Raw genomic sequence first — 22,734 nt, 5'->3', positions numbered from 1 at the left:
CCTGAGGCCGGGCCCAAACTCACGAAACACGAGTTCGTGGCCTGAGCCGAAGTCGGATGCTTAACCGACTGAGCCACCAGGTACCCCTCAAATTATGTCATTGTTTTGCTTGAAGCACTCATTGCGTTCCCAAACTCCGTATCATGTGTTACAAGGCTGTGTGTCATCTGGCCCTTGCCTGCATCTGAGTCTTCTTTTCCAACCACTCATTCACTTGCTAACATTGGCCTTTTTGCCATTTCTCAACATGCCCAGATGTCATCCTTTCAGTTTCTTTACACTTGTTTTCCTTCTGAAACCTCTTCCTTTGCATCTTCTTATAACTCCATCCTTTTCATTATTAACATTTCTACTGAAATGTTACCATCTCACAGAAATTATCACCCTATCTGAAATAGCTCCCCTGTAGTCACTCTCTATTCTTTGTGTTATTTTCCATAGTACTTATTGCTTTGTGAAATCATATTACCTTATTATTTGTTCATCTTTCTATTAGAATATAAGTTCCTTGGGGCACCTGGATGACTCAGTCGGTTAAGCGTCCAACTTTGGTTCAGGTCATGATCTCACAGTTTGTGAGTTCGAGCCCCGTGTCGGGCTCTGTGCTGACAGCTTACAGCTTGGAGCCTGCTTCAGATTCTGGGTCTCCTGTCTCTCTGCTGCTTCCCTGCTCATGCTCTGTCTCTTTCACAGAAATAAAATAAACATTTAAAAAAAAAAAGGAGTTTCTCAATTAAAATGCAGGATGTCGGCAGTCATGGCAGAGGAAGAACCTTTGGAAATACTTTATAAAAACAATGAGGACACTGGCAGACATAGTCAAAATCAACTGTTTCAGAACTCTGAACATTAACCATAGGCTTGTAGCAAACTAGGAACATTTATTCAAGAAAAATGGCCAAATCTCAAGAACACAGTGAACTTTGTAATGTTTTAACTTGCCCAGGTGCCGTCCTCTCTCCAGTTCCACAGTAGCTTTGAAAACCAACAGTCCCTAATCATGGTGAAAACTAGCAGCCCAGAAGCCAACTGGAAGCTACAGACCAAGACTGGAGCTTTTTCAAAGCCCTGTTCCAGAGAATTGTCATTATTTGACTTGTTATTATTTGTTATTAATTGACCTGTCTGGTGGTTCCTTAAAAGACCTCATTTGCAAACTTGCATATATTTGACCAGACTTGGAGCCTTTTCTGCCCAAGGTATTCATTCAAAACAATTAGAGGCAATTGAACGTCTCAGCTGCCTGTAGTAGTGAGTAACGGTTGGGGCAAACAGACTAACCAAAAAGCTTAAAAGGAAAAGCTGGGGAGTAGATGTCCATAGGGGATTTGTAAAGCTTTGATATATTCCTGGGAATCTAGAAGGCTGTGCCCATATGTTGAGCTGTGTGCATCTTTAGAAAGGACCTGAGAAGGCCCTAAGTTCTTAGTTCTAGTTCATGTTGAGGCTCTGTGCCAACGGATAGTGAAGGCTAAGGAAAAATTGTAAACTGGCTTAGTGTTAAAAGTGTGCCCTAATACATATACAGATCCCATCCATGAAGACTGGGAGATTTACTGGTTCCAGGAGTCTAAGGAAATCTCTGTCTAATCATTAGCTGACCATTAAACTAACATCAGAGACTTCAGTGGCCACATGGGACAAAGAATCCAGACTCTGTGAAATTAGTTTCTCTATTTCCTTGTCCTATTTTACATTTCTTACCACTGCTTGAATAATAATTTACTTTTTATCTGTCTCTTACCAGTTAGAATATAAACATACTAAGAGCAGGGAGTCTTTGTGCACAGTTCTTTATCTCCAGTGCCTAGAATAATGCCTAGTACATAAAATATTTATTTTTTTAAAGTAAGCCCTGCACCTGTTGTGGGGCTTGAACTTGCAACTCCTAGATCAAGAGTCACATATTGTACCAACTGAGCCAGCCAGGTGCCCCTAAAATATTTCTTGAAATGATGAGAAAATGGATGACTCAGATATCAATTCTCTATATACTTTCTGTCTTCTAGAAATTTGTTGAATCTTTTGCGTCTTGAAATCACTGTTTTTCTTTTCTTTTTTAAAATTTTATTCAAGTTTTATTTATTTAAGTAATCTCTACACCCCACGTGAGGCTCAAACTCATGACCCTGACATTAAGAGCCACATGCTCTTCTGACTGAGCCAGTCAAACGCCCCACTGTTTTTATTTTGTTGTTGTGTCTTTTATCTCTTTCATTCCTTTGCTATTATTTTTATGAAGTGGATCTCTGGAGAGAGGACATAAATGGGTGTGCTTCTTCAGCTCTCTTGAATCAGAATGTTCTGATTACTGATTTTGATCAATAGGAAGTTCACTGAGAGTAAACTGATTTGGATGAAGTTTGGGAGGTTTATTTTTCTTCTAAATTTTTTAATGTTTGTTTATTTTTTGAGAGGGAGGGAGATAGAACATGAGCAAAGGAGGGGCACAGAGAGAGAGGGAGACACAGAATCCGAAGCAGGCTCCAGGCTCTGAGCTGTCAGCACAGAGCTTGATGCGGAGCTCAAACCCACAAACCGCGAGATCATGACCTGAGCCGAAGTTGGGTGTTTAACCCACTGAGCCACCCAGGCGCCCCGAAGTTTGGGAGGTTTTATGGTAGAATTCATTCTAAAGAGAATGAAAAGACTACACACATGCATTATGGTGTAAAACCTTATGCAAATAAACTTGACAATCTGGATGAAATGGATATTTTTAGAAAATGTTGCCAAATTTGACCCCAGAAGAAAGAAATTCAGTAGACCAATAACAATAAAGGAAATCCGTAAAGTTATCAAAGGACTGCTCCATAAAAACTTTTAGACCTAGGTGTTTTCATAGGTATGTTATTTCAAATAGCCAAGGAATAGATAGCTGAACCAGAGCATGGATAAGAGAGAGTTTATAGCTCTTTTAAGGAAGCCAATGAAATGTTGATTCTAAAACTTCGTGGACAACACAAAATAGGAAACCATGGAAGAATCTTCCAATTATTAATGTAAAAATCTTACATTCAGTACTAGAAAATAGAATTCAACAGTATGTTAAAATAATATTCTACAACCCAAGAGTTTAGTTTCTGAAATAAATGTACATATGGTTCAATATTAGATCTGTTAACATGTTGTTTTAATAGATGAAAGAAAAACCATATGGTCATCATCATTTTGGATGCCAAAAAAGCATTGACCTAATTAATATCTTTTCCTGATAAATGTTCTTCATTTAATTAAAATTGATGAATTCTTATTTGACACGATTAAAGAGAACTTATTTCATTTTTCTTTTCCTTTCCTTTTTTTTCTTTTTTTTTTTTAAGTAACCTCTGTGCCCAATGTGGGGCTTGAACTCATGACCCCAAGATCAAGCGTCGCATGCTCTATAAACTAAGCCAGGCAGACACCCCAAATTTATTTCAGACCAAAACCAATATCACACTTAATAGTGGTATGGTAGAAGTATTCTCATTAATGTGAGGAACAAGAAATGGATGCCCAACATTTAGTATTGTTACTTAATATTATAGTGGAGGTGTAAACCAATATCATTAGGTAGTAAGAAGAAATAAAGAGATTAATATTGGGAAAGAGGAAGGAAACTATTTTTATGCAGCAAGGGAAAATATATAGCTGAAACTCAACAATCAACTCTCTTACTGTTCTCATTATTAGAAAGAATGAGATTCTGGTAAAGTGGCAGTTTACAAAAGTACTAATACAACATCTTTCCTGTATATATGCAGAGTAATATTTTAGTGGCACCTGGGTGGCTCAGTCGGTTAAGCCTCCGACTTCGGCTCAGGTCATGATCTCACGGTTTCGTGAGTTCGAGCCCCATGTTGGGCTCTGTGCTGACAGCTCACAGCCTGGAGCCTGCTTCAGATTCTGTGTCTGCCTCCCACTCTGCCCTCCCCCACCCCTGCTCACGCTCTGTCTCTCTCGCTCTTTCTCAAAAATAAACAAACATTGAAAACAATTAAAAAGAATAAAGAATGTTCATTAGTGCAATTGGAGCATAGGTAAACCATTCTCCACAAGTTGGTTGTTTCTGATTTTTCATTTCTCTGAACAAACTTACTCTATTTTTTGAAATAGTGGAATAGAGTTGACTTTTTACCCCTCTACTTAATTTGGGGGGAAAAATTAGGAAATGAATCAGGCCATGGGCAATTTTATGACCTGACTCTAACCAGAGGATAGTCTGAAGATAATATGATTTTACAGCTGTGCCTGAATATTTTTTTAAATCTTTTTTAATGTTTATTTACTTTTGAGAGAGAGAGTCAGAGTGTGAGCTGTGGAGGGGCAGAGAGAGAGAGGGAGACACAAAATCTGAAGCAGGCTCCAGGCTCCGAGCCATCAGCACAGAGCCCAATGCAGAGCTTGAACTCATGAACTGTGAGATCGTGACCTGAGCCCAAGTCGGATGCTCAACTGACTGAGCCACCCAGGCACCCCTGAATATTTCTTATTTTCTTATAGTTCAGAGAACACTCGGTTTTGTTGCTTATATATATATTTTTGGTATTTCATTGGTACAAAGTAGTATCTTAAAAATATTACAGTTTATTCAGTTAGTGGTGAGAATCTTTTTTTCCCAAGTGCTGATTTGATCTTGGTGGTTACTTAAACTGTCTGTATCCTTTGATGGATACAGAGGCATCCATTCTTGATGGATGTTAGTCATGGTTTGCCACATAACAAATGATCATATTGCTGAATTGTTGTGTTTATTTTATAGACATTAAGGTTTATCATAATTATATTTGTTATATCCTTTTAATCTTAGATTTGTTTTTTCTCATTGCATGAAAGTGCATTTTAATAACTGGCTCTGTTGATTTGTTGCTTATGCTTTCTTCTGTTGCACAAAATTTTTATCTCTTTTCTACAGATAAGTATGCTAATCTACTTTCTCCAAAATTTCTTGAATGCTTAGTTCTTCATATGTTTAGAATTAGTCCTGTTTTTCTCCACATTGATACCGTTTTTCTGGCAGTATTTTTTTAAGATTTTATTTTTTTAAAGTAGGGGTGCCTGGGTGGCTCAGTCGGTTGAGTGTCCGACTTTGGCTCAGGTCACAATCTCACAGCTCGTGAGTTTGAGCCCCGTGTTGGACTCTGTGCTGACAGCTCGGAGCCTGCAGCCTGCTTCAGATTCTGTGCCTCCCTCTCTGTCTGCCCCAACCCACTTGCATTCTGTCTCTGTCTCTCTCAAAAATAAATAAACACCAAAAAAAATTGTTTCAAGTAATCTATACCCACTGTAAGGCTCAAATTCACAACCCCAAGATCAAGAGTCACATGTGGCTCCAACTGAGTCAGCCAGGTGCCCTGGCAATAGTTTTTAAATATTGATTTTTCTCTACTTATAAGCACTTTTTAGATTTGATCATTGCTTTGGGATTTCTTGTCTCATGGGTCTTTTTGTTTATTAAAAAAAATTTTTTTATGTTTATTTTTGAGAGAGAGAGAGAGAGAGAGCGAGCGGGGTAGGGGCAGAGAGAGAGGGAGACACAGAATCTGAAGCAGGCTCCAGGCTCTGAGTTGTCAGCACAGAGCCCGACGTGGGGCTCAAACTCCCAGACTGCGAGATCATGACCTAAGCCCAAGTCAGATGCTTAACTGACTAAGCCACCCAGGCGCCCCTCGTGGGTCTTTTAGTATTTTTTTTATTGTGGTAAGTACACATAGCAGAATAAACTATTTTACCCACTTTTATTTAAACAAAATTTTTAATGTTAATTTTGAGAGTGAGAGAGCACGAGCAGGGAAGAGAGAGGACAGAGAGAGAGAAGGAGACATAGAATCCCAAGCAGGCTCCAGGCTCTGAGCTGTCAGCACAGAGCCCGACACAGGGCTCAGATTTGGGAACAATGAGATTATGTCCTGAGTCAAAGTCAGAAACTTAACCGACTGAGTCACCCAGGCTCCCCTACCCACTTTTAAATACAGCATTCAGTGTCATTAAGTACATTCATGGTGTTGTGCAACTATTACCACCATCCTCTGGTGGTAATATCTTTATTTGATGTATTTCTACCTTAACCTGAAACATTATTGCTGTTATTCTCAGGCAGATTGTTTAAATCTCTCAGTCCTAGTTGCTCTGTCCGTGGATAGGATAGTTGTCCTGTATGAGGATAGTTGTGGAGATAAAACTAGGTAAGACAATAAACTTAAAAATAATTGGGGATTATATATGCTTAGTAAATGATTGCTCTCTCGTCCTTCCCACTATAATTGGTTTTAAAGACTGGTTGGTGTAGGGTACATCTTTCTTAATTCCCTCAATTATTCTCTTCTCCTCCAAGATACTCATTGTTATTTTTGCCTAATTTCAATAAGATATTTGTAAGTATTAGAATAAACGTTTGTTCACTTTATATTTGAAACTAATGTGTATGTTTTGTGGATTAGGAATCCCAAATTACTACTTGCCCTCTGCCGCTTACTACTAAGCAATGTTTCACAAGAGACCACAGAAATGCATTCTTATGTTTTGAAACCATTTCTCCTGACACCTTTTCTGATTTTGCCTTGTAAGGCCTCCTACTTGATAAATTAGAGTTTATTTGGAAGAGGTGTCTTTAGATTTTATGTTTGGTACTTTGGGTGTTAGGACCCTAGTTTCTTAATTCATTTATGATCTCCTTTAAATAGATAAGTTATTATGGAATAACAATACTTGAAACAGTTATCTTAAAGCCATTAAAAGACAGTATTTTGCTTACTGTTTTCATTCTTCAAGGCATACACATAATTATATTTGAGGATACCATGATAGACATTTGCTAATTATGTACTCTTTTTTTGCTAATTATGTACTTTTAAATCCTAAAGTAATCCACATGTTAATAATCTTAAGTAATGATGTACCACTTTTTTGACACTTCTTTAGATTACTGTTGTTTATAACTATTGCTGAGATACAGATTTTTTTTTTTTTTTTTTTAGTTTTTTTAATGTTTATTTTTTTTGAGAGAGAGAGAGAGACAGAATCCGAAGCAGGGTCCAGGCTCCAAGCAGTCAGCACAAAGCCCAACGAGGGGCTCGAACTCCCAGACCGCAAGATCACGACCTGAGCTGACACTTAACTGACTAAGCCACCCAGGTGCCCCTTGCTGAGATATATTTAATTTGGGGAATGATGCTGTTAGTTTTCCCCAGGAACACTGTAGCCTTTTGTTTGGTGTGTTCTCAAAATTTATCTATAAGGCTTTGGAAGAAATAGTAAGTAGACTTTCTAAAATACAGTGTAGTCAGTGATTAAATTTATGAGCTACCTGTTTTCTCTTTAGAACTGTATCAAAGATACTCAATCTGTGCACACGTAGCCACATGCAAGTTCCCCTTCTAGGACTTATAATCAGAATGTTGTGCTCTATTTAGACACATAATCAAGAGTAACATATACTTTATTTTCATTGAAAGCAATTTGACCTTTATTCTGTGCTCTGTGTGTGTGTGTGTGTGTTTCCCTTCCTATACTTAAGAGCTATAATAACAATGCAGTAACGTAAGTTCTTACCTGTAGCCATTTATAGTTACAGGGTGAATAGAATGTTTAACTTGGTGCAAAACAGAAATTATGACATAGGAATCTTAATTAGAATTTTGAAATAAAATATTTACTAATAATTTCCCTTCTAATTTCTAAAGATTAAAAATAAAAATTATGGCTGCTGGGGGGCCTCGGTGCTCAGCCAGTTAAGCATCTGACTTCAGCTTAGGTCATGATCTTGCACTTGGTGGGTTCGAGCCCCGCATTGGCTCTCCACTGACAGCTCAAAGCCTGGAGCTTGCTTCAGATTCTGTGTCTCCCTCTCTTCAATGCTCCTTCCCTGCTCATGCTCTGACTCTCTCTCAAAAATAAGTAAACATTAAAAAACAATTTTTTTTAAATTATGGCTGCCATGTTACAAAAGTATCCTGCTTTATTTGTAAACATGTGAAATCACAGTATTTAAAATTGACCTTTCAAATCCAGACAGAATTCCCTATTTTTTCGTTGTCAGCGTTTACAGGTGGGGAAAGTCTTAGGAAATAATACTATTTCTGTTCTCAAATGTAGATTTTCCCAGATTTCTGTCCATGATGATATATAGATACTGACAAACTCTCACCCAAAAAGGTGATTAAAAAGCTGTTTTTAGAAATCAATAGTAAGAATCGAAACTGGAAAATTATGAGAAGACATTACTGTCCAAATGCTCGAAGGTACTTAAAAGATTAACTCAGAGCATGTTTTGTAATTTCACTGGCCGTTTGACTAAGTTGTAAGTAATTGTATTCATTTAAATTGCAATAAGAATCCGTTTCCATTTCTATGTCAAGTCCTTGTCAAGTCCTATTTTTGGATATTTTAAAAGATGAATTTCAGTAAGTGTAGAATAATATCAGGTTACATTAAAAACCCACAATTCGATTAAATGCTAGAACTCATACATGGAAATGAGAATATTAAGATTAGTATAGTAATTCTGTACTTTTTTTGATATTAAGTATCAGAGCACTGTATCTGTGTTATACAGCACTTCCGTCTGTTGCTAGTAAACGTGACTTGATTGTAAGCATGTGCCAATTACAGAAAATGGTGTGAGGTCTTAATATTAAGGTTTTAGCACATTGAGAAGTGCTAGGAATGTGACAAATACTTGCATTCTTGTATTTAGTATATCCTTATATTTTTCATGTTATTCAAGTTATAAATTATTGGATTGAAGACTACTGTATTGATAGAAAGTAGTGTCTTAGATGCATGTTGTGAGGAAAATACATAATTTATAGCCATTATTAATATAATTAATATATTGTATACACAAATGTACCAGAATGAATGTTTGCAACTTTATACATGTTACACGTTGCCAGTAGAATCCCAGAAGATTCTGTAACAAATCATGTGCTTTCCTTGTAGATCGTTTTTTTTTTGTTTGTTTGTTTGTTCTAAAATGATCAAAATTATTGGTGATCATTGATCAATTACTTGATTTAAAAAAATGTTTTCTAACTATAAAAATTATGCCCCTTTTATTTCCCTAAATTGAAAAGCTGAGAAACTAAAAGGGATTTTTAAGGTGGAAATAACAAAGGGTGCTTATTTTCAAAGAAAAATAGAGGAGGTAGAATGTCTTCCAATTTTTCCCTTCAAGTTTTTTTGCAAGTCACCATAGATTTTATCCTAAGAAAAATAAAAAAAATTTGTTCTTTTTCATAATAAGATCACCATAATATTGCCATATTTCTAAAAAACAAAATTCAAGATTGAACATTTAGTTTTGTCTGGCTTGAGAATTTATTTCCCCACAATTAAGAGTAGTATTTCTTACTTTCTAAAACCCATGATCCCTTTTAATCAATAAAAAATGTCTGTTCTCCTTTGATGTTCATATTTTTTAAATCAATTAGTTCTTATGTTTAAAATTAAAGCACGTTATGAGTATCCTTTTCTTAAAATAATTTTTCTTACCTTCTGTCTTGCCCAGAAGTAGATTTTATAACCCTTCCCCCATGAGAAGGAATATCCCTTCCCTCTCCCGTGCTGAGAATCTACAAATTAGAGATTACAGTTATTACAGTGTGCCCTTCAATTAAGTAAAACACTTTTGTTTTACTTAAGTAAACACTTTTTGTTTAGGTGAGAGCTGGTCACACAAAAATTCAACAAATGAGGTATTAAAGGCATTACATTTGCCTCATGATTTGGCCAGATTTTGCTCCTGTTTTGGGATGAAATTATGTATGTATATTATGTACATTCAGATGTTATTAAAATCCCATAAAATAAAGACATTTCAATTTAAAACTAAGATGGGTAGGAGCTGGTAAAACATAAAAATGTTTCATCTTTCACAATTGTAATCAGTTTCACGTCACATTGATTATACTCTTCCGAGTAGAGCAAAACAAGTTCAGGCAAGATAGCCCCTGTGGGCTTTAGTTATTGTGCTCCGTAATTCTGCAGCAGTAGTTATCTACGTCATGTAGTTTGAGAACTTAGCTTTTGAGGCTCTGTGTACGACTCCACGTGAGTATTGATGATCACATGCTTCTGACCTTTAAACTTTTTTTCTTACGACGACATTCTAGGTCCGGGAAGGGATTAAAGCTGTGGTAGAATGGGACAATTTTGCATCTAAAAAGACACATGTTTTCTCTCTTTTTCCCATTCTGGAGTGTGGCTCTAAAATAAAGCATGCTGTATTGCATCGAGATGGAGCAGTAGAAGTGAAGGGGTGGTGTTATTGGCACTACTGAAGTTTTTCATTTCTTTTTTCATGTTTTTTATCTGTTTCCATTACCTTGCCCATAAGATTCTATACTTGCTTTAGCTTTATAGGTTAAGTTAGGTACAGTGGTTGGTAGAAGTGAAAACAGGAGTGACCTTAATTAAAACCAGAAGCAGTCACATCTGTTTTGGAGAAGTGTCTGTTTCATTTGGGTTAAATGGAAATGGAGTTTTTGTTTTTCCAATGTGTTTAGTTTTCTAATATCTACCTATTTCTTGCCAGCAGGCCACAGTAAAATGTTCTTACCATTAATTGGGGTCTTCGAGTCCTTTATTATTCTTTCTTAGTTTGGAAATCAGGTCAGAAGAGCAGGGTCTGAGAAGGTAAAGAGTTTGCTTTGGGGCACCTGGGTGACTCAGTTGGTTAAGTGTCCAACTTTTGGCTCAGAACATGATCTCACAGTCCATGAGTTTGAGCCCCATATCGGGCTCTGTGCTGATAGCTCAGAGCCTGGGGCCTGCTTAGAATTCTGTGTCTCCCTCTCTCTCTGCCCTTCCCCTGCTCAAACTCTCTCTCTCAAAAATAAATAAACATTGAAAAAATTAAAAACAAAATTGACACAGTAGTATATTTAGTGGAACTTGTTATTTCAGAATAAAATTGGGTCTTGGTTTTACATGATTATTTTTCCTTAATTCTATAATTCAAGGTTTTGCTTTATTTATTTGCATTATTAAAATAAATCCAGAAGAACTTTCCTTTAAATTAATAACATATATATAGATAGTTGGTTGTGAAAGTATTTAATTGATATTCCATTTTGTCCTATTTAAAGTGATTTGGTGTGTCTGTGTTAACAATTATGTAAATGTTCCAGATTCAAGCAGGTTAGATGTTATCATAACATACTGACTTGCTAGGCTAGTTTTTATCATTTTTTAATGTAACAATAATCCTCAAAAATAATGTTTTAGTTATCTGCACACAGCTGTCATTATAAAATGTTTAATGCATTGGGCACTATAGTAACCACGTTTTAAGTAAACCAGAAGGGCTTCCACGTGTTGGCTTTTGCGATGTAGTATAAAGGTCATTGGGTATACCTGTCTTGACTTGGTACAGCATGTCAGTTTGGAAAAGCCATGTGCAGGTTTGAGATTTTGAGATTGGGACTCACGTAGAAAGCTTGAGGTAACAAAAATTAAAAAAACTATTATCTGATGGCCTCAATGATAAAAGAGGACATAAAGCTTTGGATCCCCCCTCTTTTTTAAACAGACTGTGAAGACTGCTTGACAGACACTTGCAATCCAGTCACATAAGTGTAAGAAAGAAATATTAGTCCTCATGGAAGAAGAGCAAGATTTACCAGAACAACCAGTAAGTATTTCCTTTAATAATTTAAAGTTCTTTATAGAAAAGCTAATCTTTTTAAAGATCACTCAGTTATACTGCAGATTCCAATTTAGAAATAAAAATAAGGAAGAGACTTCTTAATACTTTCCTTCTAAGAAAACAATTTCATGTCCTTTAATTCACATTTTGTTAATACCTGGGAGTCTGCTTAGAAAATTCATTATTACAAACTGAGTATTGCATGGGCGCCTGGATGGCTCATTCGGTTAAGCGTCTGACTCTGGCTCAGGTTATGATCTTGTACATGAGTTCGAGCCCTGCATTCGGCTCTGTGCTGACAGCTCAGAACCTGGAGCCTGCTTCAGATTCTGTGTCCCCCTCTCTCTCCACCCCACCCCTACTTGTGCTCTGTCTCTCTCTGTCTTTCAAAAAAGAATAAACATTAAAAAATAAAAATAAAAAAAGTACTGTATTTGCAAATGCCATTAAAAAAACCCAACAATTGCTATCCTTATAGTTTTTAGAAAATAAAAGACGATGTCTATTTACCAGTAAAACAGTATATATTATCATTTGTGCCAGAAAACGTACTTTTTATCTTTACCTAAATTTTTCTGATTAAGTTTTTAAAAAGTAGTAGTAGTTGAAGAAAGTATAATCTGATTACTAATTGTTAAAAATAGGTAAGTATTTTTAAATACTAAAATACTTATTTTAAAAAGTAGATAAAAAATAGATAAGACCCTAGAGTCCAGGTTAGATTCTTAATTTCTTTTAAATATTTAACATAAATAAATAAAATAATTTTAAATGTCCTCAAGTGATACAGATTTATTGCCTCGTTGTGGCCTTTTGTTTGTTTGTATATTTTGGTCTTTCTGTGTTTTGACCCTTAGCATTTAAAAAAGCAAAATAAATAAATAAATAAATAAATAAATAGATAGATAGATAGATAGATAATAAATAAGGAAAAGCAATAGTAATCATTCTCGTAGATACTTTTGTATTAAAGGATGTTTTTCTTTTGTGTTGAGATTTTTCTGAAGTTAGATAAATACTGAGTCAGTTTGCTATCCAGAATGAGCCTCTTGCATTTTATATGAAGGAAGAATGCAGAATGATACATGTTTACCTTTATGAAAATCCAGCTTAGAAAAATTTGAATTTTGAAAGCAGGTAATAGGGTATGTTTTTCATGTTCCAGATGTATTCTTTATATCACAGAAAGATGGACATGTGCTCACAAGAAGTCCTTTAATACATTTTTAATATTTTCTTTATGTTGAGAAGTACATACTGATGATTACTTTGCCATTTTTCTTTTAGCCCTCTCACTTAAGGCAAGTATAAAACCAGAAAGATACAGCAATTGGTAAAATGACCTTGAGACATTTGAAATGTCATCCCTTATCCCTGTTGGGACATTGATAATCAAGGAAATGGTAGAATTAAAAATCATCCTCAGCAGTGTTCCTAGGATATGTACTGTGAAAACAAATAGCTGGGTTAGAGACATTAAATGTACCAAAGAAAATGATGGCATTGAGTTTTTAATGTAGTAAGACAGAAGTCTGGTCAAGAGGTCTAGTTTCAAAAGACGTATGTGTTGACATACTGTTGAAATGGGTATTGTTGTTAGTAACTCCTTATGTATTTAAAGTAGAATTGTGAGGCTGACCTGCTGGTGAGTTGTCTTTTCTACTCTGCTTTATTTCCTTGCTCTTCTATTCAGTTTCTATAACATGATGTCCAAAACCTGTTTGTTACTTAAGAAGGTGAGAAATGAAACCATTTTAAAAACATTTTCTGCTGACTATAAATGGTGATTGTCACAGAGCATCATTTTTTTATTGATTTGTTCCTGGGCCTTAATTTTTATTTTTCTTATCTTATCTTATCTTATCTTATCTTATCTTATCTTAATTAGAGGTAGAGAGAGAGAGAGAGAGAGAGAGAGAGAGAGAGAACAAGTGGGAGAGGGATAGAGAGAGGGAGAGAGAGAAAATCCCAAGCAGGCTCTGCAGTGTCATCGCAGAGCCCGACGCAGGGCTTGAACACACAAACCATGAGATCATGGCCTGAGCCAAAGTCGGAGGCTTAACTGACTAAGCCACCCAGGCGCCCCTTGGGTCTTAATTTTTAAAGGTAACTGAGTGATAACACAGGGAAGTCAGTGCCATTGAAGGAAAAGCTTAATGTCCTTAAAAGTGAAAGGCATGGCACGTCACACAGGGCCACAGGGGGAGGCACCAATGTCAGTTAGGAGGCAAAAAGGAGCTAGGGGAAAGCATAGGCCATAGCCATTATTGGAGTTTCCAGAGGCAAGGCACGGCAGGGTAAACGATTTAGGTTTGTGTAGTCTGAATAATTCCAAGGGCTTTTGGGGTATCAAGGATGTTACTGGGTGCTGGTGTCTGGCTCTGGGGTGACTCAGAGCAGGGGAAGTATTGGCTTGGTGTGTAAGTTGGATAAAGGAGATGGATCAGACTATGGGCTCTGGATCACAGGGAAAATGTACACAGCTTGGTCCTTAGTTTGGCCTGTGACTAATGGCTGCCAAATGGACAAATACAGAATCTGAGAACAGAATATTTAAGAACTGTTCAAAATAATTACAATGGAAAGAGTAAATGTTATACTTTGAAGAGAAGAACAAGTCTTCACAGGCTGTAGTAGAGGTCTAAAATTTGAGTAGAAAGAATGATTCTATTCCAAGTTAATGATGATAAATAAAACCAAGAGTTTTAACCCTACTGTTACTTGTATATATAGATGTTACTAGTGACATTATTACAAGAATTATTTTAATCTCACTATCTCTTCTTGTCTCTTTCCTGCTGAATTATCCCTTTCTTGTTTCTTTACTAATTACTTGCCCTGTCTTAAGCTTTATTCGGGTCATTGTTGACGTGCAACATAAATTTTAGTTTTGGGTTTTCTGTCAATTGATTATTGCCGATCAATCCTCAGTCTTCTGCATTTGGAAATGGTTCACTCTGTGTTCACCAGTTACCTTGAAATTATTGTCTTTCCCCTTCCTTGACCCCCAGTCTTTATCTTTTTCAAATACTCTGAAACAGTTGTATTATTGTCCAAACTGGAACTCTTTTGAAGGGGACACTAAACAGACTTGGTGCCGGGATAAGAGGTATAAACCAAGATTGTCCCTGCTAAGCTGGAAGCACATAAAAATACCTGCTTTTATGGCTATCAGGGGTGCTCTCTGAATTCAAGTTTTGAAAGGACCTGCATGCATAGGAAAAATTTTAGAAGAATATACAACAAACTTATACTGATTATTTCATGGAGGAATGAGGCAGAATGAAGTCTTTTCTATTTTATACATATCTGAATGGTTTGAATTTTTAAAAATAAGATCATGTATGCCTTTTGTATTAAAATGTTAAAAAGAAATTACTAATGCTTACTGTAGACAACACAAGTGGCAAATGCTTTATAACCATAGTATACTCTCCAGGCTAGGATGTAGAACAGGAGTTGTAGCTTGGGAACCATTTTTGAGAACAATAAAAAGGACTTTAAAATTGTGTTTTGGACTTGGAGGGGAAGGAGAAGAAGAGGTAGAACAGGTGGTGAAGAGACAACTTCTTGACTCAACACCCTGATTTCTTTTGTGTCTTCTTTATCAAGGAGGATAAACTTAGGTAAAGGATAGCATACCTCAAAGTTTAAAAATGTTTTTATTCCCATATTTATAAGCAAGTACCTAACTTCTTTCAAATGAGTTCTGTTCCTCCAGACTAATAGCAGTTTTATACCATAAGCCTAAAACTTAGAGACATCAGTGCAAAGCCAGCCTTGATCATCTGAAAAATCAGAGTAAGAAAATGCTTGAAACAAAACATGGATATTTCCTTTCCTTTAAGGCATGATTTTTTTTTTTTTTTTTTTTTTTAGCAGAGGTACAAATAGAACCCTGATTTCACAAATTTGCCATTGGTTCTTTTTTTTTTATGTTATCTTCAGTTATAACATGCCCGTAAGATTATATCGTTTTTTTTAAATAAAAGCTTTGAGAAAAAATTGACATATCCATTTTATTTTTTATTATTTTAAAAAAAAAATTTTTTTTTTCAACGTTTATTTATTTTTGGGACAGAGAGAGACAGAGCATGAACGGGGGAGGGGCAGAGAGAGAGGGAGACACAGAATCGGAAACAGGCTCCAGGCTCTGAGCCATCAGCCCAGAGCCTGACGCGGGGCTCGAACTCACAGACGGCGAGATCGTGACCTGGCTGAAGTCGGACGCTTAACCGACTGCGCCACCCAGGTGCCCCGACATATCCATTTTAAAGTAGTGTTTTAATTTTTTTTTTAATTTTTTTTTTTTAACGTTTATTTATTTTTGAGACAGAGAGAGACAGAGCATGAACGGGGGAGGGTCAGAGAGAGAGGGAGACACAGAATCAGAAGCAGGCTCCAGGCTCTGAGCTGTCAGCACAGAGCCCGACGCGGGGCTCGAACTCACGGACCGCGAGATCGTGACCTGAGCTGAAGTCGGACGCTTAACCGACTGAGCCATCCAGGCGCCCCGTAAAGTAGTGGTTTTTAATATATTCGCAATGTTTTTTAGTGATCACTAGAATCAATTTTAAAACATTTTCATCATTCCAAAAAGAAACTCCATACCCATTGGTAGCCACCCCCCAACTCCCTCATCCCCTGCAGCCCTAGGTAACTACTGATCTAACTTCTGTCTAAAAATTTGCCTGTTTGTAGACATTTCATGTAAATGGAATCATACATTATGTGGTTCTTTGTGATTGGCGTTCTCCACTTAGCATAATCTTTTCAGGGTTCATTTACATTGCAGCATATATTATGTACCAGTACTTCATTCCCTTTTATTGCTGAATAATACTGTATGAATTTATTTTATTTATCATTCATTGTTTTATTTATCATTATTTTAACATTTTATTTATCCATTTATCTGTTTATTCATGAGCATTGGGGTTGTTTTCACTTTTTGGCTATTTTGAATAATGTTGTTAGGAACATTGCTGGACATATGTTTTCTTTCTTTTTTTTTCTTTTTCCTTTTTTTTTTTTGTTTGTTTTTTTGGTTTTTGGTTATATAGCTAGGAGTCAAATTGCTGGATTATATGGTAACTCTGTATTTAATCCCTTGAGGAACTACTAAACTTTTCCAAAGTAGCTACACTATTTTACATTCGGTTTCTGGATTGTACTGTTTCAACCCGTACTTTTGTAATATCTGTCTGTATCTTTTTTAGTTAGTTTACCTGCTTGGAATGCCAGGCAGCGGATGCTTCCTATCTCTGGTTTACAGGGGGACATAATTGCCCAAATCAAGGCAAACAATGTCTGAAATGTTAAATTTAATCATATTAAATAGCTATATTCCCACCTGATATTTTTGTTTAAGATTATTTAGTAGATTTTCAGCTTTTTATTAGCTTGAGATACTCTCAATCCATAATTTTGTAATTTTGTATGGCTAAGCATACTAAGCATGTTTCTACTGTGACTAGTTATTCTAATCAGAGAACTCTAAAATCAGATTCTTTGTAATATATATGAAAGCAAGGAAATCCACTGGTACTGTTAAATGTTGTTGATCTTCTGTTTGGGATTCTTAAACTGTTTCAGTGGAAATGCTTTTACCTCAGAATGAATTAGAAACAGATGAAAATCTGGAATAAAACAGAATAGCATAAAGAATATTTTTTAAATTACTCATAACCTGATAAGAATTTATCTTTATTTTTGGCATGTAATTTAAGTATAAAGACATTTCTGTTTCATAAAGTAATAAATGAGTTGATGTTGTTGAATATGCCATACTTACTGTTTGATAATATAATTATGAGTCTGTTAAAATTTAAAACCAACTAATTTGTACCCAAGTTTGGATACTTTACTCTGGTAAACATTGTATCTTGAGTAAAAATCCTGGTAAACATTTTACCTTGAATCTGAAAAACAATTTTTTCATTGAAAAGAAAGAGCTCATGTGAAAAACAAAGAAGCCCATGTCTAACTCTAAAATATAACAAAGGTTAATTAAATAAATGTAAACAAAACAAAATGGAATAGTTACCCTGTAAATTATTAGTTAATATCAGCCTGCCATTTGAATAGGTAGATGATTTCAGAAACAGAGCACTATATTGATGCCTTTGTATATTTATTTTTGCAGGTGAAAAAAGCCAAGATGCAGGAATCAGGAGAGCAAACTTTAAGGTATGAAAAGTTGAATTTCTTTTTAATGATCTACTTAGTTTTTTTTCACCTGCTATTTATAAGTATATGGGTACATTTTGGGTTGACTACTCTAGTTTTGAATTTTAGCATCAGTCTTTAGGTTTTGAAATGATTTAGTTTAAGGTGAAAATATCCTTCCACTGGTTTGTCCTTGAAACAAATAAGTGCTGATTTTTGTCTTATTCATTCATTATTTGTTTAGGAATTTGTACTGAACTCATGTTATCTATCAGGTCCTGCAATATACGGAAGAGACATGATGGTGAACATTCTTCAGTCAGATGTAGAGGGTACAAAATGGGAAAAAGAAGCAGAAATAAGGGAAATCCAAAGGATTTGGCATTAATCACCAAATGGACATGGGATGCCTTAATCATTAGCTCCACTCCCTGTAGATAAGAGACAGCTTCTTTGCCCCTCATACTCCGGCTTCCATAACACCATAGTTTTCAGTTTTCCACAGTCCTTACTTCTGTTTGTCTATGAACCAGTAACTGCACCACCTCTAACATCTGAACTTCCAGAATCCTACTCTTTTAGTACCACACACTCCATTCCAGCTCATTTATACTACTGCCACACTAGCCATGTGATATCTTCCTGTGTATTTTCCGTTAAATGAGCTATCATATTTTCACTCTTACCCATTGACGCTTCCCACAAAGATTTCAATATTTTTCTTATGCTTTTTAAATTATAAGATCTATTAATCAGTCCCTTGCAAACATTTCTACCTTGTTCTCCTTTTCCCCTGTGTCATGCTTCCTTAGCAAAACCACAACCCTGGGTAGACCACCTGTTCACCTATTCCATTCTTACTTCCAGTCACCTGAACATTGTCAGAGAAAAACACAAAACTGTTTTCATTTATGATTACATCGCAAACAGGCACTTAAGCACTCCTGGTGGTCCAGCCACCCTTCCTAGTGTGTTTTATCCTAGGCTGTAAAATCATCTTTCTTTCCCTCCCTCCCTTCCTCCTTGCCTCCTGCCTCCTCCCCTTCCTTTCATCTTTCTTGCCCTTTACTTTGCTCCCATTTACCCAGCTGGGGATCTTGCTCCCTAATTCAAAGAGAACTTAGAAACATTTAGATAGAAACTATCTCATTTGTCTGTCACCACATCTACCCATTTATCTGCTTCTCTACAATATTCTCTTTTACCCTATCCTCTGAAGTTAATTCCTCTGCTTATATCTAAGGCTGATCCTTCCAGTTATATTATGGAACCTACCACCTTTGTCTTTTCCTATAATTATCCCTTCTCTCTCCTTCAGTTTCTTTATTATGATAAAATATATATAACATAAACTTCATTCATTTTTAAGTGTATAAATCAGCGGCATTATTATATTCACATTGTTGTGCAACCATCACCACCATCCATCTCTAGAACTTTTTTCATCTTCCTAAACTGAAACTCTGTATTCATTAAATAATAGTTCCCCATTTCCCTGTTCTCCTAACTGCTGGCAACCACTGTTCTACTTTGTCTCTGTGATTTTGACTACTCTGAGTACCTCCTTTTAGTGGAATCAGACAGTATTTGTCTTTATGTGACTGGCTTGTTTTATTTAGTGCAGTGTCTTCAGGGTTCATTTATGTCATAGCATGTGTCAGGATTTCCTTCCTTTTTAAGGCTGAATAATATTCCATTGTACATCCAAACCTAATTTTGTTTATTCATTATTGGTTGATTGTGTTGATTATTTATCAGAGAGAGCGAGAGAGAGAAGGGAATGAGCAGAGAGAGAGGGAGAGACAGCATGGAACCTGACATGGGGCTCGAACCCATGAACCATGAGATCATGGCCTGAGCCAAAACCAGAGTCGGATGCTTAACCAACTGAGCCATCCAAGTGCCCCTGTGTTGATTATTGACAAGAGTTCTACTGAATAAGAATCAAGCATTTGTGATGCTCCTCACTTTTTGAAGAGTTTGGGTGTTTTTGCTTTTTATAGGGAGAAGTCCTTTTATTTGAGAACATCTTTTTTTTTTCCCCATGCACAACTATTAAGCAAAATTTATGTTTATATAACTGTGAAAATAAATGTTGAGATAGTACATAATTTTTCTAGATTTAATAATTTTATTTATTTTTAAAAAAATTTTTAATGTTTATTTTTGAGAGGGACAGACAGAGTGCAAGTGGAGGGAGATACAGAATCAGAAGCAGGCTCCAGGCTCCAAGCTGTCAGCACAGAGCCCCATGTGGGGCTCGAACTCACAGACTGCAAGATCATGACCTGGGCCAGAGTCCGATACTTAACCTACTGAACCACCCAGGCGCCCCTAGATCTAAAATTTTAAATATTTAACAAAGTACTAGGGGCGCCTGGGTGGTTCAGTCCAATTGGGCATCCGACTCTTGGTTTCATCCCTGCTGACAGCTCAGAGCTTGGAGCCTGCTTTGGATTCTGTCTCCCCCTCTCTCTGCCCCTCCCCTGCTTGCTCTCTGTCTCTCTCTCTCTCTCTCTCTCTCAAATATAAATAAACATTTAAAAATTTTTAAAAATAAATAAAAAGTTAATTACATTTGAGGAAAAGTTGTTTGAACATTCAGAATATACCAGGAAAAAAAAACTATATTGATATTACACTTGAATATTAGTGGTCCATTCAGAAAAGATATGAGAGCCTTAAGAATTTTGATGCTGTGGTGGTGTCCATGTGGCTCAGTCGGTAGAGCATCTGACTTCAGCCCAAATCATGATCTCATGGTTTGTGAGTTCAGGCCCTGCACTGGGCTCTCTGCTGACAGTGCAGAACCTGCTTTGGATTCTCTGTCTCCCTCTCTCTCTGCCCCTTCCCCACTCATTCTCTCTCTCTCTCTCTCTCAAAAATAAATAAACATTAAAAATTTTGATGCTGTGTATTTTTAATATAAATAACATTTATTTTAAAAGTTTTGCTGCGTAGAAACTATTCTTGTTTTTTATTAGTCAGTCTTACCTTTCCAGATATATGGAGCCTCTCGTACAGTGTCCTCTACTTCTCCCTAGAGTGTAGAATAGCAAAGTGGATTTCTTTCTAGGAAACACGAATATGGAAAGGATGTCTGGGCTGGGGAGAAGTTGTAATATAATAATAATGGCTACAGTTAAATTGTCTGTGTTCTAGTCTCTCAGTACTTTTTATATATTAACTAATCCCTACACTACCCTATGAGTTAGGCTCTATTATTATCCCTCTTTGACAGTTGAAACTGGAGTGCAAAGAAGTACCCAAAGTCATTAAGCTAGTTTTGGCAGAGTGGAATATGAACGCAAGCAGTCTGGCTCTAGAATCTGTAGTCTTAATCATTATGCTAACCTGGTAGTTGAGGGAATAACTAAAGAGTGGAAAGTAAAGTAGAAGGAAGAGGGAGTTAGTTAATAAAATCTCCATTCCAGAATTTCAGTGAGAATCTTGCCAACATTAAAGTGTGTGACATAATGACTTGTTCTTCCAGTTTATGTGATTTACCTTTTGCATTTTCTCTGAATTTCCCTTATAACTTAAAAAAAAAAAAAAGGTATTGTTCCATCTGGGATATGATAACAAATTTAGAAAAACATTTTTTAATTAGAGAAGAAAAATATAGCAGAATGAGCCATTTTAAGGTTCAGAATCCCCTTCTGGGAAGCAAGCATATGTAATTTGAAAAAACTTTTCAAGTGATTATGAGAATCACTTTCTGAAATCAGACATCTCTCTACTTCCCTGTGGAACTTTGGAAACAAAGCAACAGTGCAGTTTTAAGTGTTGTGGAGGTGGTTTTTTTTTTTCCCTACCACATGGTCTTTAGAAAAACTCTGACTTGCCTATAACTTAGCTAGAATTTCTGAATGATGTGAAAGCAGAAGGGGTCTAGTGATATGAGAAAGAACAGTCACATGCTGAGGGTACACTACCCTTGACCCTAGCTCTTCAGGTAGCTGCTAAAACCAATAATAATAATACCACGAGGAAGACTTACTTTGCCTCCTACTTGTATAGCCTAGGAAGAAATGGGTTTGATGTAATCACTTTAAGCAATGCAGCAAGTCCATGAGGGACTAATGTATTCATTTTGGTTCTCTCAGTCAAGTGAGCAGCCCTGAAGTCAGTGATCAGAAACCTGAAACTTCAAGCCTTGCTTCAAACCTTACCATGTCAGAGGAAAGTAAGTACTATATTCTGTGCATGATGGAAGAGGTATTCCTATAGGTAATGCTGTTCTTTTATAATTGGTTTTCACTGACTGCCTTTTTTGTCTCATATGTACAGAAGCCTTTCCTTTCCGTGTGTGTGTGTGTGTTCATCCCCGTGCTCCCATATAAACTTTATTGACATACCAGCTGAGGGACAAAATTGCATGGAATCCACTTACCTGAGGAGTCACACTTGACTTTATTTTTGTTTTGAAGTTGGATGTTCTTGGGGCGCCTGGGTGGCTCAGTCGGTTGAGCCTCCAACTTCGGCTCAGGTCATGATCTCACGGTCTGTGAGTTCAAGCCCCGCGTTGGGCTCTGTGCTGACAGCTCAGAGTCTGGAGCCTGCTTCGGATTCTGTGTCTCCCTCTCTCTCTGCCCGTCCCCCGTTCATGCTCTGTCTCTCTCTGTCTCAAAAATAAATAAACATTAAAAAAAATAAAAAAAAAAAAAGAAGTTGGATGTTCTATAGGTAATATGCCTTACCATCAGAAAAGTTTGTAGGCCAACCTCTGACTGCTCTTCTGGAGGTTTTGATGTTTTTCCACCTTTCTAATAACCAAATGATTCTACCTGTCAATTTATGCCAAAAAAGAAAAGTAATCCCCTCAGAACCCGAGATTAATAGTGGGCCCTAAGGGAGATCCAGCTCAATAAGATACATCCTCCACTTACCAGCCTACTTTCTCTGATAGAACAGATGCATTCATGCATGGACAAAAG

The 22,734-nt window shown here is 36.5% G+C and overlaps 1 protein-coding gene across 2 annotated transcripts in view; it reads left to right on the top strand.

Annotated features, from left to right (window-relative positions):
* Nucleotides 1-22,734, top strand: part of EYA3 (EYA transcriptional coactivator and phosphatase 3) — a 96,633-nt gene that overhangs the window by 14,438 nt on the left and 59,461 nt on the right. For both annotated transcript variants that reach the window (XM_015075058.3, XM_015075057.3), the window contains exons 2-4: nt 11,513-11,614; nt 17,775-17,818; nt 21,904-21,983. In XM_015075058.3, coding sequence (XP_014930544.1) covers nt 11,582-11,614; nt 17,775-17,818; nt 21,904-21,983 — 157 coding nt within the window. In that variant the 5' untranslated portion in view covers nt 11,513-11,581. The remainder of the gene's footprint in view (nt 1-11,512; nt 11,615-17,774; nt 17,819-21,903; nt 21,984-22,734) is intronic.

This window comes from Acinonyx jubatus, chromosome C1 (assembly GCF_027475565.1).
Source record: "Acinonyx jubatus isolate Ajub_Pintada_27869175 chromosome C1, VMU_Ajub_asm_v1.0, whole genome shotgun sequence".
Lineage (NCBI taxonomy): Eukaryota > Metazoa > Chordata > Mammalia > Carnivora > Felidae > Acinonyx > Acinonyx jubatus.
The sequence above is the reverse complement of the archived record's forward strand: the minus strand, read 5'-3'. Positions and strand labels throughout refer to the sequence as shown.